Source organism: Thermobia domestica, chromosome 1, assembly GCF_964235325.1.
Source record: "Thermobia domestica chromosome 1, izTheDome1.hap1.1, whole genome shotgun sequence".
NCBI classification, from domain to species: Eukaryota; Metazoa; Arthropoda; class Insecta; order Zygentoma; family Lepismatidae; genus Thermobia; species Thermobia domestica.
In genome coordinates, this window is record NC_137454.1 from 218,620,242 (window position 1) to 218,644,391 (window position 24,150).

At 34.5% G+C, this 24,150-nt stretch overlaps 1 protein-coding gene across 7 annotated transcripts in view; it reads left to right on the top strand.

Annotated features, from left to right (window-relative positions):
- Positions 1–24,150, top strand: part of LOC145693937 (uncharacterized) — a 299,148-nt gene that overhangs the window by 46,912 nt on the left and 228,086 nt on the right. For 4 of the 7 annotated variants that reach the window (XM_081770096.1, XM_081770104.1, XM_081770126.1 and 1 more), the window contains exons 1-3: positions 7,200–7,300; positions 14,586–14,649; positions 21,921–22,069. In XM_081770096.1, the coding sequence (XP_081626222.1) occupies positions 7,215–7,300; positions 14,586–14,649; positions 21,921–22,069 (299 nt within the window). In that variant the 5' untranslated portion in view covers positions 7,200–7,214. Of the gene's footprint in view, positions 1–7,147; positions 7,301–14,585; positions 14,650–21,920; positions 22,070–24,150 lie in introns of those variants that run through there. The other 3 variants (XM_081770111.1, XM_081770138.1, XM_081770130.1) reach the window with 2 other exon arrangements.

Genomic DNA, 24,150 nt, shown 5'->3' on the forward strand with positions numbered 1-24,150 from the left:
CAGACTTGTAAAGGTTAAGAAAGTGTTCTAATCGTTTGTATCGTAGTTTTCAAACTTTTATTTTCTACGTTACACTTTTCCTTGTATTTTAATAATTATATTTGTATTTTAAGAAAAGTCCATGGTGGTCTTCGGTCTAGCGTCACATATCATTTAATGTATGCAATCCCGGGCTCAATTTCATATAAGAATTTAGCCTAAATTACACAATACTTCAGTACCTACACCCCAGGTTGGGAAGCCCTGATTTGTATTATAATATTTTATAAAGTGTTTCTTCCTTCACTTCTAAAAAAATACAGAAGTAATGTCAATGATAGTGAACCCTTTTTAAAAAAGTGCACTTTTAATGGCTATGGTTTTGGTGAAGTCTTTAGTAGTAAGCTATCATATTTCCTCCTTTTACGCAGTTACGCACACTTCTTCCTCCCAGAGACTCCAAGCCCTATATTCTTTAAATAACCTCCATATTTCACAGCCGGTTCCCTCTTTTCAGTATATGTATATACACACACGCACACAAAAGTTCAATGTGGAAGCTTTTTCACGTGCGCTTTCTTAAGAAGTCTCTTTTTTTGTCACCTTTTAACTGTGTCGCTGACGTTTATTGGTTTGAAAGATGGAAACGGTTTCGTATCATTTAGTGTGATGCAAGCTGCAACGTCGTATATTATACAGTGAAAAGAAAAATTACAAATAATTCATATACGTATCTTTGTGCATTATATAAAGAAAACGATAGGCAAAATATGAGTAAGAAATATGTGTATGTGGGAAATATAATAACTAGATCTGTTATAAAATCTGCACATTGAACTGAGGAAACGAGGAAGGAAACGTGGAAGAAATCGAGAAATTAACGGATATAATGTCTAATATAAATTTGCGTGTTTCGGGACCGAAAAACGAGCCCTTTGCACTAGGAGTGAGAGCCCAACCATGGCAACACCGTATCAACTAGAACAATTCACTAGTAGGATCCATTTCGCTAGTAGGATGAAGTTCCCTTTTTTCTAGGTGCTAGTAAACAAATGACATCTATGATTTTTTACTTTCGTCTCTAGATGATAATGAAAGAAATGTATGAAAGAACTCCTCCTTAGATCTAGTGTAGTTACTTAGAACCAAACTACTGACATTTTGCTGGTGAACTTTTACATGTTTAATATATTTTTAATGAGTTTGGTTTAACGGAGACTTCTTTTTTGTCTGGCTGGTTATGTGTCTGTTGAAGAGACACAAAATCTTAAGAATTATCCTACTACCAATTAACACCAACTATTGTAACATTAAAATTTTGGCTACGATGTAGAGGATCATAACTTGGGAATCGAGTTAGTTGATGGAAGTGATCATCCATCTGATGCTAAGATATGGGCAATCAAAAATTGATTCCCCATGTACTTCCTATGGAAGAAATTATGGATATAATCCTTGTTTGATAGACTACCCGCAATGCTGTTGAAATTAGCGGGTTAGTATAATGCTTAGGTTGCAAAATATTATTCTATTTGTAAGCCCTTCCTGTTGGTCTAGTTGCTAGCCGTATATCTTTGATACACATAGTCCCGTGTTCGATTCTTGGTGGGAGAGCACAAATAGATATTGCTCATTCATATATATCATTCACTTTCATTACTCATCCATCTACTTTAGTCTAAAGGGCATATTCATTGAATTTTAAATTTTAAAAAAAACATCATTTTATTTCACTAATCTGTCCGTGGAACACAGAGCTAAAATGAAACTAAATGACTTTCTACTTAACAATCTAAAGACATAAATATTTGATATTTTGAAACATTTGTTCATCTTACTGAAGTTGAGGGGAACGTATTTGAGGGGAATTGCTAAATTAAAACTCCAATTTTCCCGATATGTATATTGTGATAAACCAAACTCCTTCTCTTGGTGTACGCTGTGATACTGATATTTGTTTAATGTCAAGTAAATAAATAAAGAAATTTTGAGGTCACCATTCCTCGTTTTTATTTACTTATTTATTTGTTTGTTTGTTACCATCAATATAAAAGAAAATTATGCTTCACAATAAAAATCGAGTAATATCTCATCCAATTACAAATTAATGTGTTTATTGCTTTGCTTGGGGGTCACCAGGAAAGCCAATAATAATATAGAACCAAACAACACTATAAATATTACAATATTGTAACAACAAGGTGAGTTTCGTTTCACAGTATAAACTACGGTAAGTTTCCAAACTATACAAATTGAATACTCAAACTTCAAGTACTCCTAAAACTACTGGTTGCAATACATTAATAAGATCAAAAATAGAACCTGTCATGTCCTACTGTTTTTGTTCTGTGGCAATAAAGGTTGAAACCGGAAACCGTTAATTTAAACCACTTCTGGTTTTGGTAGAGTATTGCGGGTTGTGATGGTATGTACTTTTGAGACTCTGAATTACTTGCAGAAAACAGCTTGTCTCTATCTAATACTATTTTTGTGCTATGGCGATAAATGATGAAACTTGAAATGGTTAATTTGAACCACTTTCAGTTTGGATAGAGGGTTAATGAAGAAGAAGGAACCTATTCTTGAAGTAGTGAATCGATTATAGAAAAGCACATCTCAGTATTTCTTATCGTTTTTGCTCTTTGCAAATCAATAATGAAAAACCATTTCCAGTTTTGGTAGAGTCTTCAATATAGTCATGGAACATTGCCTTGAGACGCTGAACAGTTTGCACAAAACATTTTCTCGCTATTTGTCGTTGTTTTTGTTCTATGTCGATAAACGGTGAAACCGGAAATGGCTAATTTGAACCACTTCCGTTTTAAATAGAGGTTTAATGAAGAAGGTGGAAACTATTCTCGGGACAGTGAATCGATTGCAGAAAACCTCATGTTTATGTCTCTTACCGTTTTTTGCTTTTAGCAAATAAGTATTAAAACCTGAAGAAGTAGTAAATTTGAACCACTTCAGGTTTTTGTAGAGTGTTCGATATAGTCGTGGTACAATGCCTTGAGATGATGACCTATTAGCAAAAAAAAAAAACTCTTTTTCGCTATCTGCTTTCATTTTCGTTCTATGGTGGCAAACGTTGAAACCGAAAATGACTTATTTGAACCACTTCCGGTCCTAATACAGAGTTAACGAAGGACACGAAACCTATTCTTTTTACGCTAAAACTATTGCAGAAAAAACACATCTCGATCTCTCTTATCGTTTTTGCTCTCATTACTGTCGATAGATGGACGAACAAAGAAGTTTTATAAGACTTCCGACATTTACGCATAGTATTGTTTTGGTGTTTAATAAAATGATTCAGAATGTCTCTTACTCAGAAGTTTGACTGTTGTCGAATAATGCTTACAAGTCAGCGAATGTGCTAAACACTAGTGATGCTTTAATTAAAATTGTTTGACAACTTTAAGAAAAATAACAAGTTTAACAAGTTCTTGTAAGTTATTTTGTTCTTAATTTGTCTGGTTATCTATAGCTGCTTTCCGATAAATCGTACTTACTGGTGCATTCTTCCCTTCTCTGAAAGTATTTTCTCGCTGTTCATTAATAGCGGAATTGAATTACATACTCCTTTTTAATTCAAGGATAAACTTCATGAATGGAAATGCTATTTGATAATGTGGTTATTTAAGTTCTCGCTGATCCTCTTCTGTAACATCTCGTTTCTACTCCTAGTTTCAGCCTGGAGTTCTATGCAACCCAGACACCCCTCTGTGTATTTTGGGTTTCATGACAACCAGGGGTAGAAGCTTTTCTTCCAGATCCAGCTGTTGATTTTTTTAAAAAGTAAATGTTTTTCCTTTTATCTTCTTGCTTCGTGACAGAACAATTGAGAAGTGAAACTGCTTTTATATCGAAGGAATCTTAATTGATTATTATTTATTTTAGTCTAACGTCCCAATGATAATGAATGAAATGGTAGAATGGAGAAAGTAAGAGGAAATAGAACCCCGAGAAAATTCATGCACACACTATTTGTCCACGTGCACGTCTATATCTATCTAATAAAATCATGATTATTCAGCTGTTACATGAGCGGCATCGATAATCATAAATCATACAAAGAATTCCTAATGCAATATTTTGAAAGATGTTTAAGATCTTAAAAATTCAATTTGATCTAAATGTGTCGTTTAAAATTGTGTTCTGTAAGAAGTTCGAGGCACTGCCATTCTTCCTGGTCTTTGCTTCTGATGCTTGGATGTTTTATTTATTTGTTTACTAGATGACAACACAATAGACTTTCCTTGCACAATTGCAGTGCTGTTTATAAAATTTCCTATGCGAATAACATGATAAGTAATAGTATATACGGTAGAATAATTACTGCCCCCTAATTAATAATATTCATTATCTATTTTTGTTGTAACTAACTCTTAAAAAAGATTTGTTATATATGTTCTCTGACATGTCAAAAATATAAATGCTGGGAACTCATTGAAGTATATTGTAGAAAACACTTATCCTTCTGTTGGAGAACTGCAATGAATATTTGTTCTTGCTTCTGATTTAAAAGGGTAGTATTTATTTAATTAGAGTACTTGATAGAACTTGAAAATAATGCTTTAAACTAAATTCAGAAAAGTTATTTTTTCAGGTATTAATCTCTACAAGAAAATAAAATTTTGTTTTATTCTTTCATTTAAAAAATATAGATTACAGTTCCATAATAATCCAGTGAAAGACACATTCAGTCCTTTTATATATATATATGTTTATAACCTTTAAAAATGTCTCGTTGAGAATTCCGGTTACAAAACATTACATGAAAAATGATATTCGAATCGGATTTATAGCTTAGTAAGGTGATATCTTACCACTTCATCACACGCTTATTCCAATTTCAGTCAACGTATGTGACGTATCAGTCTAGGATCCCCGAGTAATCATCCATTCCCTGAGATTTGTATAGACGATTCATTGAGTTTGATATTTTGATTAATGTGCTTTAACCTGTAAATATAATGAGTTGCACTTAATACAGGATATAGGAAAATGCCTTTGGTGACCCATTGAGTCTGTGTTATTTCAAAATGTAGGTTATATTGTTTCATCTGTGTATATACATACGGAAATCAATTGTTCTTTTAATTACAAAAGAAATAATTTCAAATATTAATATGAAATCATAAGTTAAAAGATTTGAGAATTAAAGTAAATTAGTTTCAAGAAAACAAATCTTACTGTTTTCATTATATTTATTCTCTTCATCAGTTATACAGGGTTTTATAAATCATAAGTTAAGATGGTGATAGCGTTCACTCTTTGGTTGAAAATAGTACCAATGGTAATTTTGAAAGATAGATTCGAAACTAAAATATTATGTTGACGTACTGCTACAAATAAATGATAAATGACTAAACACATATGACACATTTGTGCTTTCTGCCATTGTTTCCTTTCCACACGTGTACTCTACTACTTAACAACCGTTGAACTCAAGACATTTCTAAAATTAATGAAGGAACGATGAAACATCGTACACAAGCGTGTGTGAGTGCATAGGTGTCTGTGTAAGTTTGCTCTTGCGTTTGGCATACTTCGAGCCTCTGAAGTTGGTGGCTTTTAATAAGAGTGCAATTTTGTAACGATTCCAAATCTGCCTTGGAATTCAGCTAAATAGGACTAATGAGAACAGAAAATACTCATTAATTTTTAAGTCATACACACACCTAAAGAGAGTTTTTTAAATATGTATATACTCAACTTTTTTTTTATATTAATTGATTTGCCATGATTAGATTGCAATGTGTAGATTAAGTTAGCGTATAAGGTGTAATGAGATCTATCTCTAAAGAAAATATCTTTTTAAAGGAATTAAAACTCGTTTTTTGAATTATATGTTAAACAGAAAATAAGAGATTCTAAAAATGGGCTTAACACTGATTTTGAAAGCAGTATCTTTAAGATCTTTGAAAGCTATCACAAATGTTTATTACTTTATTTTCACTTATTTTTAAAAAAGTAAATCCTTTTATTGCTCTATCTTTTATTTTACCTGTCTTTCAATTTTCATATATACTTTTATTTTATTTTCTTTTTTTGGCATTTTAAAAATATTTTCGTAAATTTTCAGTTATTTATACTTTTATTATTTCTTATTCATTCATTTTGTCTTATTTGAATCGACTCCTCTAGAAACCATATCTCATAGTGTGCAGAAATTATATATCGTATATAGAAATATCACTGGGTACAGTACTAGCTTAAACAGATGGACGGCTATCATTGTACAGAGTAATTGATGGAACTATCAATTAGTTTATTTATTTATTTTTACCCAAACGTCATGTTACTCCCTTAAAAATATGTTTATTTTTCGTATTCAACCAATTATATGGGCTTGAAACCCAACGACTCAACGTAAGAGAACAAAGACTACCATTAAATCTTATCTTTACTTAACCAACACAATCAGAATCCTTATTATTAACTTACTTTAATAACTAACTTTACTTAATCTTTTCCTCTTCTGCTTAATTTAAATGCATATTTTAGAATGAGAGTGTGATGGCCCATTGTATATTGTGGAGTAGTTTATCATCCGAAATTGATTAACAAATATCTTAACTTTTTTTGACTTAGATAGAATAGTAACCAGTATCTGATTGTTTTAATAAATAAAGGAATTTTTACTTAATTTGAATGATCTACAGTCTTTACTTCAAAGTAAACTGAGTATCCAGTTTTATAAATAGTTGGAAATTTTGACATAAAATAGTAATTTTACACTTTGAGATAAACATCTGTTCAATCAGATTGTTTTTTTTTCCTTTCTTATCACACATGCTTAATAAGAATTGTTTCGCTGCTTTATTTAGAAAGAGAGCAAATGCAGAAAATCTTTGTAAATAATATAGAAATATGTTAGGTTGACATGGCGAAGAATATTCTTCCACCTTACGCATATGGAAGAAATTCCTTTTACGCATATTTGCATTATCGTCACTTTCTACATGTCAACATACTTATCTCTTGAGGTGAAAAAGAGACGCACACGCGTTTCCAGCATATCTTTTTTCGCAACACATGTCAAGAAGTGTGGCATGTCAAAGTCAAAAGTCTGTCTGTCGACATCGGTTCCGGCGGTGACAATTGCCCCACCATAGCACCTCTGCCGCGAGGAAAGGCGAGATTTCCCGAAGATCTACGAGACAAGAATATCCTTGGACTGTTTGTGTATCGTGTATATGTTACACGCGTGTTGTGTGGACCTTGATGCGATGCGAGGGTCGCCATGTTCGCTGAGCTCCTTCAGCTGCTTTGGGGCTGCCTCCTCGCCCTCATCCAGTACCTCTTTGGCCGCCCGGTGAGTGACCTTGAAACACAAAACCTCCCTTTGATGACGTCATCAACTCAGCCCAGCATGCCGATAACTCTCCCACTAGCAATAAAGTAGTTTAGTGTACACCGCAATGCCCTGTAGATTCTCGTAGGTCTCTCTCTCACACCTGTAGCTAGTTGTTTGTGGCTTTCTAAAACGAAATAGCGCTTCATATGAAAGTGGTTTATATGGATCACCCCAAAACTTTTACAGTTTCTAATACATTTCTAAGATTATTGTAATCTCCAAAAGTAATTGACATAACCACAACAATATTAGATATCTGCAGGCTCTGCTGTTAAAATCTTAAATGCTAGAGTCTTACATGATAGATTTTCTCATTCTTATTAATTAGATTTTAGTACTTCATAAAGTCTTGGACGTTATGTGTTAGAATGTCTAGATCTATATTCAATTCTATTCAATATGTTTGTCTCATAATTCTAGAGATTTCTATAGGGATATTTGCGAAATTATTAGTTTCATTCTTCACTTTAAAATTTATTTACTAATGTCGTCGCAGTCTTAAAAGTAAGTTTAGGGTGATGTTAGACGAAAAATGAACAATTCAAGGGATAATTGTTTAATTGAAAATAATCCGTTTCTCTGGGCGTTGCACTTCACTAAGCCTAATACAATTACCACGTAAATAAACCTCGCATTTCGTCTTATACTCCTTATTTCATCATGATGAATCTAATGCAATCACTAGTTCGTAATATATTTTTCTTACAAGATTATTAAAACAAATTTCCATTATATATAAAAATTGAACTTCTGTTTTGACTAACTATTTAGTTTTCATTTAACACAAAAACACCGGAAAAGCGTTATGCTAATTGTATCTCTCATCTCCATGGATATAATAGCTTTCAGCCCATAACTTTTTTAAACCACAATAATGAAATATTTATCAATATTTCGACATTCAATAATAACTAGAAGCAAGTTTAAACAGAGCGTATGGTGTGATAAATTGCAAAATCGTTCATTATAGTGATATGATTTTCCTTCCTTTTTACGATTCTTTTGATAAATTGACTGTATATCCAGTAATCTGTAAAAGTATAAACAAGTAGGAATTCCTTTCAAATTCAACCTTTGAATACAATTACATAAATTTGATTTATTCGATTTTATTCTTAGTTTGCTTTATTCATAGAAGAAGTTGTTAATAACTTATATCTATCTAATTTTTTAAAGGAATTTGTACCTCTCGATATCCCACTATTATGTATTTTAGGCTAAAAGAATCGAGCAATAAGCACAAATTGATGATGACGCAAAAGTTGACGAATCGGGAAAATACAAGAGAAACATAACACTTCAAGAAAATTCAAGGACACAATGTTCATCTTAAGCTCAAGTACCCTGGGATCGAAATCTATTAAAACTGAGGAACACACTTAATTTTACACTCTATCTGTACATCCTACTATTTCTTAATTGACAACTAAAATAAGGGATTAAGCTACAGTCTGTTAAAGGATAACTCATGACTGTGTGGAAATTCATTTGCCTACAATCCATCAACATGTCGTCTTAGATATGGTGTTAACTGAATAACAAATCTGTTGTCTTTGTAAAAACATTGATTTGTGTTACTATTACTAAGAATTTCCCCTGATATCCTCGAAAATGATTTGGTGTTCTCTTTTATTCGAAAACTTAATTGAAGACGCGAATGAACAAAGGTGCCATAAGTTTTTAAAACTTAGTTGCATTGTGTGAGAGAAGATGTTATTTGAACATATTTTTAAGTAGTACGTAGTAACTTCATGTCTACAACATTTGGTTTCTGGGCACCCATTCACGAAATCAAACTCTGTTGCGAATACAACATTCCTTATAAAAACTATAACAGTACTAAGGATTACATTTAAGTCTTCTTTAAGGCATACTAATAGGTTATAATTAGCTAACCGAGCTTGTTGTCACCATGAGGAGGCTTTGAAAATGACTGTTTGTAATATTTTAGCATGCTTTCTGCATACGTTTTTTAAGAATAAAAAGCCCTTTTTCTTGCCAATTTTGCTCAATTTCATGAACATAATCTATGCAACTTTGTTATTATGACAACACCGAACCCAAGAAAAAGCCAGAGAGAATTAGACTTAAGAAAAACGTCAACCCTTACTATAGAATATTGAAAATAACATTTAATCCAATTTATCAAGAGAAATCTGGGAATTTCTGAGGACACTCACCATCAATGTCACCTAGTAGTCATTGTCCTCTAGTAGTCTATGACTGATACCTAATTGGTCTAGGGGCCGCCGTGGTTCAGTGGAAGAGCGTTTACCTCTGGTACTTGATTCATTTCCAGCTCGCGCCAAGTGAGCTTTATGGTGGACAAACGCCATGTGCGTGAGTTCTCTTGTTTCCTCCCACTTTCTTTAGTCCACCATTTCATTCATTTCTTATCATCACCGTCTCCTTTAGGCTAGCCAGCATGACCGTGGGACGTGAGCATTATTCATTTCATTTTTATAATTGCTATAATCGGTTCGAGGACGGTGTGTTGCTGTATCGGAAAATAATGCAATAGAATACAAAGAATCAGTCTACAATTAATAAAGAAATTTTGATATGTAATGGAAAATAAAATGAATTACAGAGTTTGAAATATCTTAATCAATTTATGATATTATTTAAACTAGAAATTATTGACAGTAGAATTGTGATTACGCAATTCTTCCACTATCACTTCATTCCATTTCACTTCATTTATTTATCATCCGTCTTGTTTAGATAGTGAAGTTAGTTGTCCCCTCTGGTTGTCTGGTTCTGGTTGTCCCCTCCCCGTTTTTACCTTATAGATCCGCCTCTGACGTGCATTCCTAACTTCATCAATCTTTAGGAGGGATAGTTTATGAAACAATTAGCATGAAGTCTGACATTATACACTTTACACATGCTTAGTAATATTTTTATGATACCCTCTACACTTTTTTAAACATTTTTTTTCTATTGGATGTCTTGACATTGTCTAGCCGAACGCAGATGAATACGTTTGTTGGTTCCCTTCCGAGTTTCTTCCTAGAGATAGTCGTTGTGTATATGCTCTATATGTGATTGGATTACTGTTCCTGTATATGTCAAAAATTTCGTGTTATTCCTTTGCTTTCCATTATGCGTTAACTTGTATAAATGATACGCATTTCTTATCATTGCATTGAGAGGATACATTTGAAATTGCTAGTATATTTCTACCATTCCTCCATACGAATGTGGACTCTATAAGCAGCAATATTTTCATCTAATTTATCAACACCCCTATCAACATATGTATACTGAAGTTGGTTGACCTATATCAATTTTTCTTTTTAGTGCCTCACTCCAATGCTTTGCTTTCCTTAATGGAGATACGTCTACCATATTTATAGCAGCATTAACAATACAATCTCTGTGCCTTATAATTGTTACGCCTCATACAGTATCTATTGTCTGATTATATGAGCCACTTAGAATTTTCTTCATTTTTCACAGTTGTTATAGAGTTGAAATAATAAAGAGTTGTAACGAAAAAAACAAAACAATGTGGAACATATTGGGTGTCATTCCATACCATTTTTCGTTGATGCAAAGCAAAATTTGTGTTTTATTTTGAGTAATCGTAATGGACATATCTATTATAATTGTTTTTTCATTGTTTGCGATGTGTTGCAACATGCAAATTTTGCATTGACTGATACGGAATGTTGTATATTATTTCATTTGTGTGTGTGTGTCTAAAGTGATCTTAAATATAAGCAATGCAGATACAAGAAGCAAATATTGTAAGTATCGTTTTCTATTTACATCCAGATTGCAACTATCAGGTAAAGTTATGCAAACCAACAAGTTTTGTAGGTTTATACTCTCACCATGCCTACAGTTCCCATTGCCCCATTATTGGGGCATCTGAATTTTATGTTAGTTAACAATATACAGCTATAATATTCCTACAAGGGATATATTGTTTTTGAATATAAAAGGATCTAATACAATGAGTAAATAAAATTGATTAAATACTAGAAGATAGAAAAAATCACTTTTTCCGACTCGATATTTTATTGAGTTTCCGTCAAATTCACTCCTTTTCATAAGCACTAAACAAGCAAATGACAAACGGAAATTGCAGGTCCTGTGTTACCACATACCAAACCCATCAAACAGTACAATAATTACTTTTAAATAACATAATAGGTAAAAGAAAAAAAATAAAATGTAGACCGCCCCATTTTTGGGGCAATGGGAAGATATGGGATATACTTACGTGTAGTATGTAAGAAATTCTATTTTATATTTTCGAATTGTATGAAGCAGAACTTACTCAAAATTCTTATTATTTATGTTACATTGAAAAGAAAGTCAGTTTCAGAATATTTTTTTAGAAACGACTTTTGGTCATTGTTTTACAGGTCTTGATTTTTTTAAATGTTCTACCAGCAAACAAAAAATGTCTAGGACGCATCCAAAGAGAGATTGATCGTAACTACTTAAGAGTGTTCTAATGTACCTGAACGTTTGATGTATCCAGTGAATATACGAACACATAAACAACTTTTTAATCAGTATTAGAACCCATACGCATTAGAAAGTAAGATACGTATTGGAAGTTAAGGTGCATTTTGAACATTTTAGAACAATTTCTATTAACATTACAAATTATGCTAAGCTATTTTAGCATAGTGGCAAAGTGGCAAAGAGATATAGCCTACAACTGGTGGTTGTGGAAAAATGCATCAAAATCTCGTTGACTACTAATTTTTTCTTCATATCCTCAAAGGAATTTCAGCTAAGCTATGTTTACGCAGTGGGTAACAGGAAGTCTAAAAATTTCGCTGCTTTCCACACTATAGTTTGCTTCCACTGTCATGCTATTCTCTGAAGGAAATGATTAGGCTGGAACTCTAGAAGAAGTTGATGGTGTCTTAGGGTTTCAGCTCCTGTATGCTTTCAAATCTTCCTCGATCTTTCTCTCTCTCTCTCTCTCTCTCTCTTCTGTCCTTCTCAATCCTTAAACCTTGAATCCTTACTTCCTCCTTCTTAAACAGGATCATTGAGCCCATATGTTCTGCATCTCTTGTTTGTTTAGCTTTGTTCCAGAGAGACAGGTGATACCTCGCAGAATTCTATACATCTTTTCACCTCTTCATGTGGCAACATGGCAACAGCTGTTTTACACCTGCTATGTAGGTGTGTTTGTGTGTAAGATTATATATATATATATATATATATATATATATATATATATATATATATATATAATGTGTGTGTGTGTGTGTGTGTGTGTATTAAGATAGAAAGACAGAAACTTTAAGCGGATGGATTCTTAGAATCAACAAGGGATGAACATCCAACATAAGTTAAGACGGGAAAAAAGCAGCGTTTAATTTCAGACTTAGAATCGTTCTCTCTCTCTCTCTCTGTCTTTGGTATTATCACGGGCACAGGATGTGAAGGAAAAGTGAAAGAAGATGTAGAGAGGGACTTCTCAAAGAGAGAAAACACCCACCTATATCTACTAACATACACACCCACACTTTTTACACTGTGCCGTTTGATTTGAAGATCAATCAGAGCATATAAGCCTGGTTGGACACACAAAATACACAAAATTTCATCCCATTCTAAAAGCAGAATTTTTATTTAGAGATGCATCAAAATACCTCCTCATTGCTAGAAAAAGAGTTCCTGCTCAAGGGGACGAGTTAGTAGGAACAGCATTGAAGGGAGAATTTATAAATACTTAATACATTTCCTTTTGAAAACTGTCATAGATAAAAATAGCAATCTATGTGACATCATCACAAACAAGATATTTTCTGATGACCCAGATACTCTGTTGGACTATCTAAATTGATGACAGACTTCCAGTTCCCCTAACGCGATAAACCTAGAAGATTAATTTATTTTATTTCATTAATTCCTATTTTTAACGTTTCGTCTTGTATTTCGTCTGAGGGTCCTGGAAAATACACAATTTGAAGATAGTATTTAGGAAAATAGTTTTCATCTTATGTATTTTATTTAAAAGGTGTAATGTATAATATAGATTTTCCGTCATTGAACACTTTTCAATCTGTATTCTTATCCTTTGTATTAACATGAAAAAAACCTAGGAAATAGTTAACGGAATTTGAATTGCATCACGTTTATGATTTAGTTTAAAATTTACGATTTTTCAACTATGTTCTACACCTATTAAATTTTATTTGTGTATGTTTCTAAGTCGTCTACAAAGAACTATACGTCATAATATTTAATATCTCCATTCTTCTAAATATGCAGAGGCCGCGGTGGTTCAGTGGTAGAGCGTTCACCTCTGGTGCTTGGGGTCCCGGGTTCGATCCCAGCCCCCGCCAAGTGAACTTTGTGGTGGACAAACACCGTGTGCGTGGGTTTTCTCGGGGTTCTCCCGTTTCCTCCCACTTTCTTCATTCCACCATTTCATTCATCACTCATCATCACCGTCTTCTTTAGCCTAACCGGCATAACCGTGGGACGTAAAACTTAAAAGATTTCATTTCATTTCTAAATATGCAAAACTAGTCTAAGAGATTCAAAAGCTGAAGTAATAGGCACATCTCACGGACTCGAAGGCCACTATATAATAGATTAATCCTACTTTTCTGAACAAGGTATAGCCCTATAACGTTTCAAATTAGGTTGCCACGTATTGCTGCTCTGCTTAGTCCATACTCTATCTTAGGAACCTGGAATTCAGGCATAAATCGAATGGATAATAACATCTCGTCACCTGCAGTTCCGATGACTACCTCAACCAAATAATCCTATCTGAAATTTCCCTCGTAAAGAGTAATAATATTACTAATGCAATAACAAAGGGATGATTGTGTAGTTGAATGCCTATAAAATTTGTTTTACAGCTAAATTTAGCTTGTAGTGTTTCCAGATAAAACAGTGAAGTAAATTTCAATAGCAACAATTACTAATGAAACTGCAGAGCGTAGCTTGCAACTAATACAGACAAGACATCCTGCATCCATCTAGCAAAACTATGAGAAAATCCTAAGAAATCTCATTTAGAAAGGGCGGATGCAGGATTCTAATTCAGTACAATCTGATCGCAAAGCGAAAGTTATAACAGTTCCTCATTTTCAAGAATGTTATTTCTTGTCCGTATATAAATATTTTCCAAATATAATGCCTAATATATCCAATGATCATATCTGTATCGAACTAAAGCAGATGTATTATAAAAACGTAAGATAGCCATACACTATTTACAACACTCAAAAAGGCATACCTTTTTCTTTTATAGCATTACAAAGGAAAATCGCCTGAAAATTTTGATCGCCTTTACATGTGTCCCGCTTGTATATCACGTAAGTACTATTCTTGCACGCGTTCTTTAGTAGCGATATTTATACGAATTACAATATGACGGATTCATATCGTAATGGAGAGACTTTGCTATGACATAATGTAAAATCTTCTCACAGCTAAATCATCACTAATGTTTTAGTGTGGGAGATTCAAATCCAATTATTCTTGGTAGTACATCTGTTTCAAATAACTTCTTAAGAAATTCTTCCACATCTTATATACTTTCAACTTTGAAAGAAAATCTAACACGACTTGGCTTATAAGCTTTAAAAGTAGGACCCGATCCGGAAACAAAATTGGTGTTCAGTGTTCGAAAGATTAACTAGTAACAAGTAACAGTGTCACATGTATACCATGCGAAATAGTTTGGTTTTATGGTGAGATGTTTGATCAATTAATATTGAAACTGAAAGAAGTAGAATCAACTAATTCCGTCAGTAATGTCATTCTTTGATGACCGCTGCAATTACGCTATCTAACGAGCGAGAAGTGAAGTAGAGAGCATGTGTCATAGCAGCGTTTACAAGAACGATCTACTCCACATTTCGGAATTGTGGCTTGTGTTTGATCATGACAGTGTCGAAGGGCCATATTTAGTCAACGCAACGGCACGAAACATCAATGCCGTATATAACAGGGTACTGCGGACCTGCGGAAGTGTCAGACGTGGCTCCAGAGGTTTCGGTCTGGTAATACCAATCTCATCGATAAGCCACGAGGAGGGAGACCTGTGCAGTTTGACAACGATGCCCTGCGAGCAACGAAGGAGGTGAACACAATGTAAACTATTGAAGAACTGGCAGCGAACTCATGTTACCCATTCGATTATTCATCGTCATCTACAGGATCTTCCGTATGTGTCGAAATTCGATAAATGTGTTATCCGCTCAATAGAAGCTACAACGAGTGGACATCTGCAGTTCACAGCTCATCCCTCACAAACTAGGTGGGAATTTCTGGACAGAATGGTGATACCTATTAAAAGGGTACTTTCTGCCGTACATAACACGCAAACGTCAGTGAATAGCAAAAGGGAGGCTCAAAAACTGAGCAAAAGGGACTTCCACTTCTTCAAAATGATATTGAGTTTTTATTGAGATATCCGTCGGATAATGCATTTTGAGTTCTTGCCATGTAATCAGTCAATCAATGCAGATATTTACTGTCAGCAACTTAAAAGCCTACGGAATGCATCCTGCTCTGGTTCGTTGTAAGAGTGTGCACAACCACAGTGATAATACACGTCTACACACAGTAAAGAAAGACCTATGTTAAGATCGATGATTGTGGCTAGAAGAAAATCTTCCATCTGGTATTTTCATCAGATCTTAACCAATAGACTACTGGCTTTCTCGCAGCCTGCAAAACCATCTTTCCGGGAAAACACCGCAAGATGAGGATGACATGATTCAGTTCTTTGCCTCCAAAACGAGCAGGGGATTCAACAACTGTTTGAGAAGTGGTACAGTGTTGTGGATTACGATAGAGACTACTTTCCTGACTAATGATAGTATTCCAGCTAAGTTATTTTTATTTCCCTTATTGTGTGAAAATACGATGTTACTTATAGATCACCCGATCAATTTTTACCATTTCCGGTGTTAGTAGAGAGATCAAAGTATATATATTCCATTTCCTCTTTATATACAGGGTGTAACGGGAGGTAATGCAAATACTGCAGTAGGTGATTGTATGTGACTGGTACATGAAAAAAGGTCATATGAACATATATCGCGAAATGCTTAGATTTCGAATAAATTGGGGAAAATGAGAAACAACGAAGCACACCACGTACTTATTCACCGATTTATTACTACTAGTGCCATTAACGCATACGAAAGTGTACAAATGCAGTGTGAAGGCTTCTGTCGGGTAAGCCTACATCCTATGCTCCGCGCCGAGTAGCGAGACCCTGATTCCAGATCCATGTCCTGTGCGTCAGTTGTGTGAGTGAGTGCGGACAGACCAGTGTCGTGTATCACAGTTGCTGTATGGGGCGTTGAATAGGCTAACATGCCCACCGTGTTCACAAATGCAGAATACGCAGACGTAATATTCGTTTATGGGTTTTGCAATGACAATGGTCATCTGGCAATAAACGAGTACCGACATTGATTTTGAAATCGTCGAACACCAAACATTCGTGTGTTCCCCAACGCGTACTAGTCCATCAGAGACCATGGGACAGTGCCTCCTGTTATACATACTGAGAAGGATAGAAGGCTGCCTGATGCGGCACGTCGGCATGGTGTTTTTCGTTGTTACTCCATTTCCCCAATTTACTCGAAAACTATGCGTTTCGCGATATATGTTCATATGAACTTTTTTCATGAACTAGTCCACGTACAATCAGTATTTGCAAATATTTCCCGTTACATCCTATATATGGGACGCTTTGTTGATTGAAGAAAACCACTTCTCGCTATTTCCATTTTTACGCTATACCAACTAATATTGAAACCGGAAAGGATTGATTTCTCCCACTTTCGGTTTAAATGAAGGGCTAAGAGAGACAATAGCGCCTGTTCTGAGAACACCAAATCGATTCAAAAACACTTCTCACTATCTCTTATTGTTTTTTGATCTACGTAGAGCAATATGGAAACCTTATACTTGTATATACTTTTGAAGTTTAAGGAGGTTACTGATAAGAGAAATGAATGATAATGGGAAAAAAATAATATATTAGAGACAATAGAAGGAAATTCGAGAACTCCCAATAGGCAAAGCAGAAGGGCTTTCGCCTCTGGTGTGAGGGACATGTCGGTTTCTGGTGAATTGCCTTCCTAAGTCGATATACTAGGTGAGAATCGACTGGAGTTTTCCCGATTTCTCCCACATTCTTATTCCACCAAGTCATCCATAATCATACACTTTCATTAATCACCCATTTCCTTTAACCCGCGGAACATTTCTAAACATAGAACGTTACACGAAATATTTCATTTCATTTTTTTGAAAACTCAGAAAATCCGCGAGCATGGACAAGAAAACTCTCATAACTGGGATCAATCCAAGGACCCTTGATACCAAGAGTGAGTTCCCTACTGTTAAATCACCACGTTCTTAATAATGATAATAATACATTGTGTGGTAATCACAGCCAGAATTTCATAAATTGGAGACTTAAGTGTTTGAATTACAAAACCAACTATGTTATTTTATAGCTTGGGTTCACATTGTGATAAACTATAATATAAATATAAACTACGATAATTTAATAATGAAACCGAAAGTGGCAGATCTATCACTCCTGATTGCAACAGAGAGATAATATTAAGGAGGAAACCTTTTCTTGGAACGCTGAATCCATATACAAAACTGGGTTTTGGTATCTTCGTTTCTGTTCTATATAGGAATCTATATTAAAACCGAAATGTGCTGATTTTCAATACTTCAGGCTTTAGTAGGAAAATAAGAGATGGAATATGCTGGAATCATTACCAGAAACCGTTTCTCGCCTTTTATTACTGTTTTTGGTCTATGAGAATCAATAATTGAAACCGGGAGTAGTAGTACATTAGTACCGGTTCTGGTTTTAGTAAATAAATGAAGATGAACATGGAATATATTCGTGCGACACTAAATCCGTATCAGAAAACCAATTTTCACTATCCAGTATCGTTTTATTTTCTCTCTAGGGCAATCAATGTCGAAACCAGAAATCGTATGTTCTATAATTTTTCGGTTTGAATGGAAGCTTAATGGTAGAGATGAAACTTATATTTGACATTTTTTCCAATATGCTAGCTTTGCCTGTTATAAAAATAAAATGAAATCTTTCAGTTTAACGTCCTACGATTATACCGTTTAGGCTAAGGGAGATGATGATTAAAGGAAGTGAATGATGGTTGAATAATTGGTGGAATGATAATGTGGGAAGAAACGGAAGTATCCCGAAGAAACCTAAAACTTACTTGACTGAGGATCAAACCAGGGACCCCGCGCACCAGAGGTAAACGCTCTAGCACTAGATAAGCCACCGTGGCCCCTTTTGTCTACTATTTACTAGAAATCTAGTCGCTGAGCTAAGTAAAACAATTTTATCATAAAACTAATACCTTGTGACAGTTTCGGCAACTATACACTTAGGTTCATCAAATACTGAAGTCAAGTGTTTAATTGGCGAAACTGTCACAAGATATTAATTTTATAATAAAATTGGTTTGCTTTGCTGAGTGATTAGTTTATTATTTAATTATATTTGACACACTAAATCTATACCAAAAATCCACTTCTTGTTATCCCTTGTAGTTTTCTCCCTATGCCGATGAGTATTGAAACTGGAAATCCCAATATACGCTCTTCCGTTTTGAGTATAGGGTTAAGGGAGATTATGGTACTTATTGTTGGAGTTGGAGTTGATTTTAGTTTAGCGTCTCTTTCAGCAGCGAGGCTATGTGAGACGTGGATCTACTGATTAACGTGGAATCCGAACCACATGAGCTCCCGCCGGGAATCGAACCCGGATCTCCCAAGGTACTTATTGTTGGGTGATTAAATTCATATGTACAAAGCCGTTTCTCCCTATCTCTTACATTCTTGCTCTGACACCTTTCTACGGATGGACCAGACAAACAGATGGATAAGCAGTCTTATAGAATTCTCATATTATAGATATATTAACCCTCGCACTACCTAGGTATTTTTTGTAACGCGGACTACCAAGGGGGGGGGTCATTTTGTACCCAACAGTTAAGATTAAATATATATCTTGCAAAAGAAACAAATTAGAAACTCTCACAAAAATCTACAGTGACACAAGTGAACAGTACATGGAAGAAGACTAACAGCTATTTATTATACTGTCATCTAGAAGTGACACTTTTAAATGCCAGTCACATCTCCTACCAACGGAGGGCACTTTGTGCCCACCATCTTAAAATAGCAAATTTATGAGACACACTAATACAGTGACTAAAGTGAACAGTACACTGGATAAGACTAGTCCCCAAATTCCGAAAAGGTAGGATACAGCTATTTATTATACTGTCATCTAGGAGTGACATTTCTAAATGTCAGTCACATCTAATACCAACGGCGGGTTAGTTTGTGACCACCATCTTAAAATAGCAAATTTATGAGACACAATAACGTTTAATTTGCACCACCATAAGGTATATGCTTTACCTAAACATGTTGAGTAATAACATACTTTTTTACAATTTTAAAGAAAAGATTAGAAGAATAACTACAAAAACCATACTGTGGTGGGCACAAAGTACTCCTCCCCCTGTTGGTAGTGTAAGGGTTAAATAATTCTAAAGTTTAAACAAAGAACGTATTTGGAACTTAAAATCCACTGAAGTTTGGAGACTTCTTATGAGATTTAGGATCAACATTCACGAAAACATATTACTGTTTACTCTTGCTAGGATTGAAAGAATTAAATTTGATCATACAGGCTGCGGAAAACTAATGCCATTAATCCTTTGGAGATTTTTTTTATTTAAAGAATGAAATGAAGTCGTAATATACAGAATCAAACAACGCCTCACAACAGATGGGGGGGGGGCCACGGTGGCTTAGTGGTAGAGCGCTTAGTGAGGGGGGGGCTAACTGGATCGATCCCCAGCCAAATAAATTTGGGGTTGACAACATTGTGTTCATGGGATTTCTTGGACTACTCCTGTTTCCTCCTATATTCTCATTCCACCATTTCTTCCATCATCATTCACTTGCTTTATCATCGTCTCCCTTAGTCTAATGGACATAAACGTGGGTCGTTATAATGAAAAAAAAATCATTTCATTTCTTTTGTCTTCTGCCAGATTTATAGTCTCCCAAAAGGGTGAGAAGTTAATTATTGAAGCGACCAAGCTTATAAATTATAGAACCTAGCTAACCAGTTGGAGATATTATACAGAAACCAATACAAATTCTAAATATACATGTTCGCTAGTTGTATTGTACGGTCTTACTGTACCGGTCTTACCTATTAAATTTCACAACGCATTTTAGAAGGTAAGGTTAACTATCAATAACATTTTCAGTAATATCTTAACTTATTACTCTAAAATCAGTTATGTACTTAACGGAACGGCTTATAAACATGTTTTAAAATATATTTCTAATGTGTTCCATTATCTACGTACAATTCCTTATACTGTGTGAGGTTAACCCAAGCAAGGTATTTCAGAAAATGAATCGTTAATTTTCTAGCAGCTCATAGTTCTGAAAGAAAGTGTTTTGCGACCCATATTATTCATTAACGCTTCCTTTTGTTTGAAGAATTATCTCATTTCATAAATAACATCCTAGAAAGTTTGGTAGCCGTCCTCGCTAGTCTAATGGCTAGCGGGTACGTCTTTGGTGCATGTGATTCCGGGTTCGATTCTGAGTGGGAGAGCATACAAATTTAATTTAACATTCACTTTCATTAATTTTCCGCCTCCTTTAGACTAATAGGAATAACCTTGTGACGTTAATCTAAAATATGTCATTTCTTTTATCTTCTCAAACTTTAGTAATGAGATGCACTGTAATTTTCCCGCAGATGTATATACTTCATTTACGCTTAGCCAACATTTATTTTATTATCATTATGTTCATAATAGATTAATTTACGTGAATGACTCTATACTTGTTATAATAGTGTATATGGTATTGAAAGCAAAAGGTTAGGTCCACTTTAAATTAACTGTAAATTCAATTACTTATTTAACCTAGACTGATATTAGTATATTTTTTCTTCCTTTGTATTGTGATCGTAGTGCTATGTGAAAACTGAAAGATGAACTTGTGTTAGATCAAGCATATTAGGTGACGAATATTAGACTTTGGAATCATTTTTTCTGGCACATTGAGCACTTGGTGTTTTGAATGAACTGCAGGAGGACAAAATATTATGTAGCCCGAGCTGTAATTTTGAATGCCTCTTAAACCTCATTATTCAACATACTCTATAATATATACATTTAAATGTGTGTCTATGTTTGTACGCTTTTACGCTATCATCTGAGACTAAAAGTTCTCGAAAGAAAATAGACTTTAACTGTGTAGGGGATCAATTAAACGTTAGGTATCGTTGCTCGCTGATAACTAGAACTTTATATGTGTAAAGCTATGTATCGAGAATATGGTTGTTTAGGCCCAATAATAATATAATAGTGATAAAATATTTTCACTATGTTCTTGAATGAACGAGTGACTGAGAGGAGCCGCCCATACACTTATTATTCTTGGATAAGCAGTGACTTGTAGAATGATTGTAATAGAATTTTAGTGTGCTTTTACCTGGCATCACTGATTATGCGTGTATTGTTGCCAGGTGCAGCAGCAGAGTCCAGCCGAGCGGCGTCTGTTTCCCGGGGACCGAGTGGTGAGCGTGAACGGGGTTCCGTGCCAGGGACTCTCGTGCCAAGAAGTCGACTCCGCCATTAATAATGCAGGCAGCGATCTGGTGCTAGAAGTCAGTAGGTGAGTGCTTTGACCCTTCCTTCGGTGTGTATGTCGCTTGCTCTCATCTTTGCATTTCATGTTTTGCATCGAAAATATCTCAACCAGCGTATAAACGAATAATATATTCGTATCATAAATATATTCATTAAAATCTTTTCATATGAAACTTTACGTGACAATTAAAAATCAGCCAAATGATGATATATGTTGTGTAAAAGTTGGGGCAAAGGAAGTGGTTTCTTTTATATTCTATATATATATTTTATCTAGTGAGATATTTCAGTGGTCCTTTTGTTGGTTTTAATCTGAACAACGTTTCACTGAATTCAAAATTGAAACCAAACAAATATCACTGTTTCAGAGACAAAAATTTCTCACGATAAATTTCATTTATTGTAATTTATATAACTTGTTTTTCTACGGATATGCGGAACCTGGATTATGGCTTCTAAAAAAAACTTCATTGTTCTAACTATCCTCTTGTTATTGACAGGTTATTTGCCGTGAATGAGACCTTTCGTACACCGTGGCTCGACTATAAACGTTTTTATTTCCTGATAAAAATTGCCTTCTTTATCATGCATGTAGTATACCAACTAAAATCTTCCCTGTCCATCAAATTCTACCGTATCTTCTATCACATCTTCTGAAATAATGTCCTATAAGGTTAACATAGATTTTTCTTAATTATCTCCATTCCCATTCTGGTATTACTTTCACTTCCCTGACGTTTGCTAACACTTCCTTGTTAGTTTGTTGGTCCATCTAGCAAATAATCTCAATTCTTCATTTTTACATTCACACATTTTTATCTCTTTCTTTTTATCTCTTTCGTAATATATGCGTTTTTTCTACATATAATGCCATACTTTACATACTCGTAAAATATTGGAAGAGTCTTTTTCACTTTGCTGTATTCAATGATCTATAAAATACTTTACTTTTTTTTCGCTGTTTCAGTCCTTGTTTTCATTTCCTGTGCACTTTTCCGATCTTTGCATAGGTTAAATAGCAAACTTTATGCCCTAAATTGAATTTTTACACTATTTTTTTTTTAATTATCAAAACGTACAAAGGTACAAAGTTCTAGACGGACTGTAATTCCGAGTTAAGTATGTTTGGAGGACTCACTCAAATTTTTGAGTTGAGTCTGTTAGTTTGTTTTCCTTTCTTGAAGTTTACCGTTCCTTTTCAGCACTCGTGAACCTACAATATAATATAGAATCCAAATCACCGTAATGTATTCAATGTTCTACCACCGGGGATTAAACCCGGGACCACGTGAATCAGCGGGTAGGCCAATTACCAATATGTGTAGAAGTACAAAATTGTTAAAAGGACTGTTGAATAATCGTGATCCCAAATTTGATATCTTGGGTGAACTTAAGATGTCAATATTGAGATTCATGACTTTCAAGTACTTTGCCTTCTTTCCTAACTGAAGTCCTCATTTCACTGCATTAAAATTTGTGTTCTGTGCATAATTTTATGTTGTCTTAATATTTGCGGAGATGACTACATGAACACCATTCAACTCACAATTGATTTTCTGTAACCTATAAGGTGTTGAATTATTTTAGAAAGTTAATAAAACCACTTAAACTATTATTTTCATTTGTTTGTTTACAGTTTACTATACCGTTTAATTGTCGAGGTTAGCAGAATCTGCACTACCTATACCCAATTAGAATACACTACCATTAAATGTTCTAGTTGTATTACTAATTACTATGTTTTACCTTAATACAGTCCAGTATACAAAGAACAGGAGAGCTTTCTCGTGGTTAAGAGGTTATCGTATGCACCTTTAGTGTAAGAAACTCGGGCTTGATTTCCGGTGGGAACTCATTTACTTTGGATCCCACGTTAAGCAGTAGATCCATGTCTCATATAACCTCGCTGCGAAAGGGATGCTAAACTCAAAACCAAATCGAAAGAACAGTAATAATTGCAGTTTTACACCTGCAAATTCATGTATATAACATATATTTGATTTGAAATAATCATAATTTGATCAATGAGTCTGCCAAACTCCCATAGAGAATATGGCACCTCTCATTTCTAGAATATACCCCTCTGATGGTCTGCATTCCCATTAA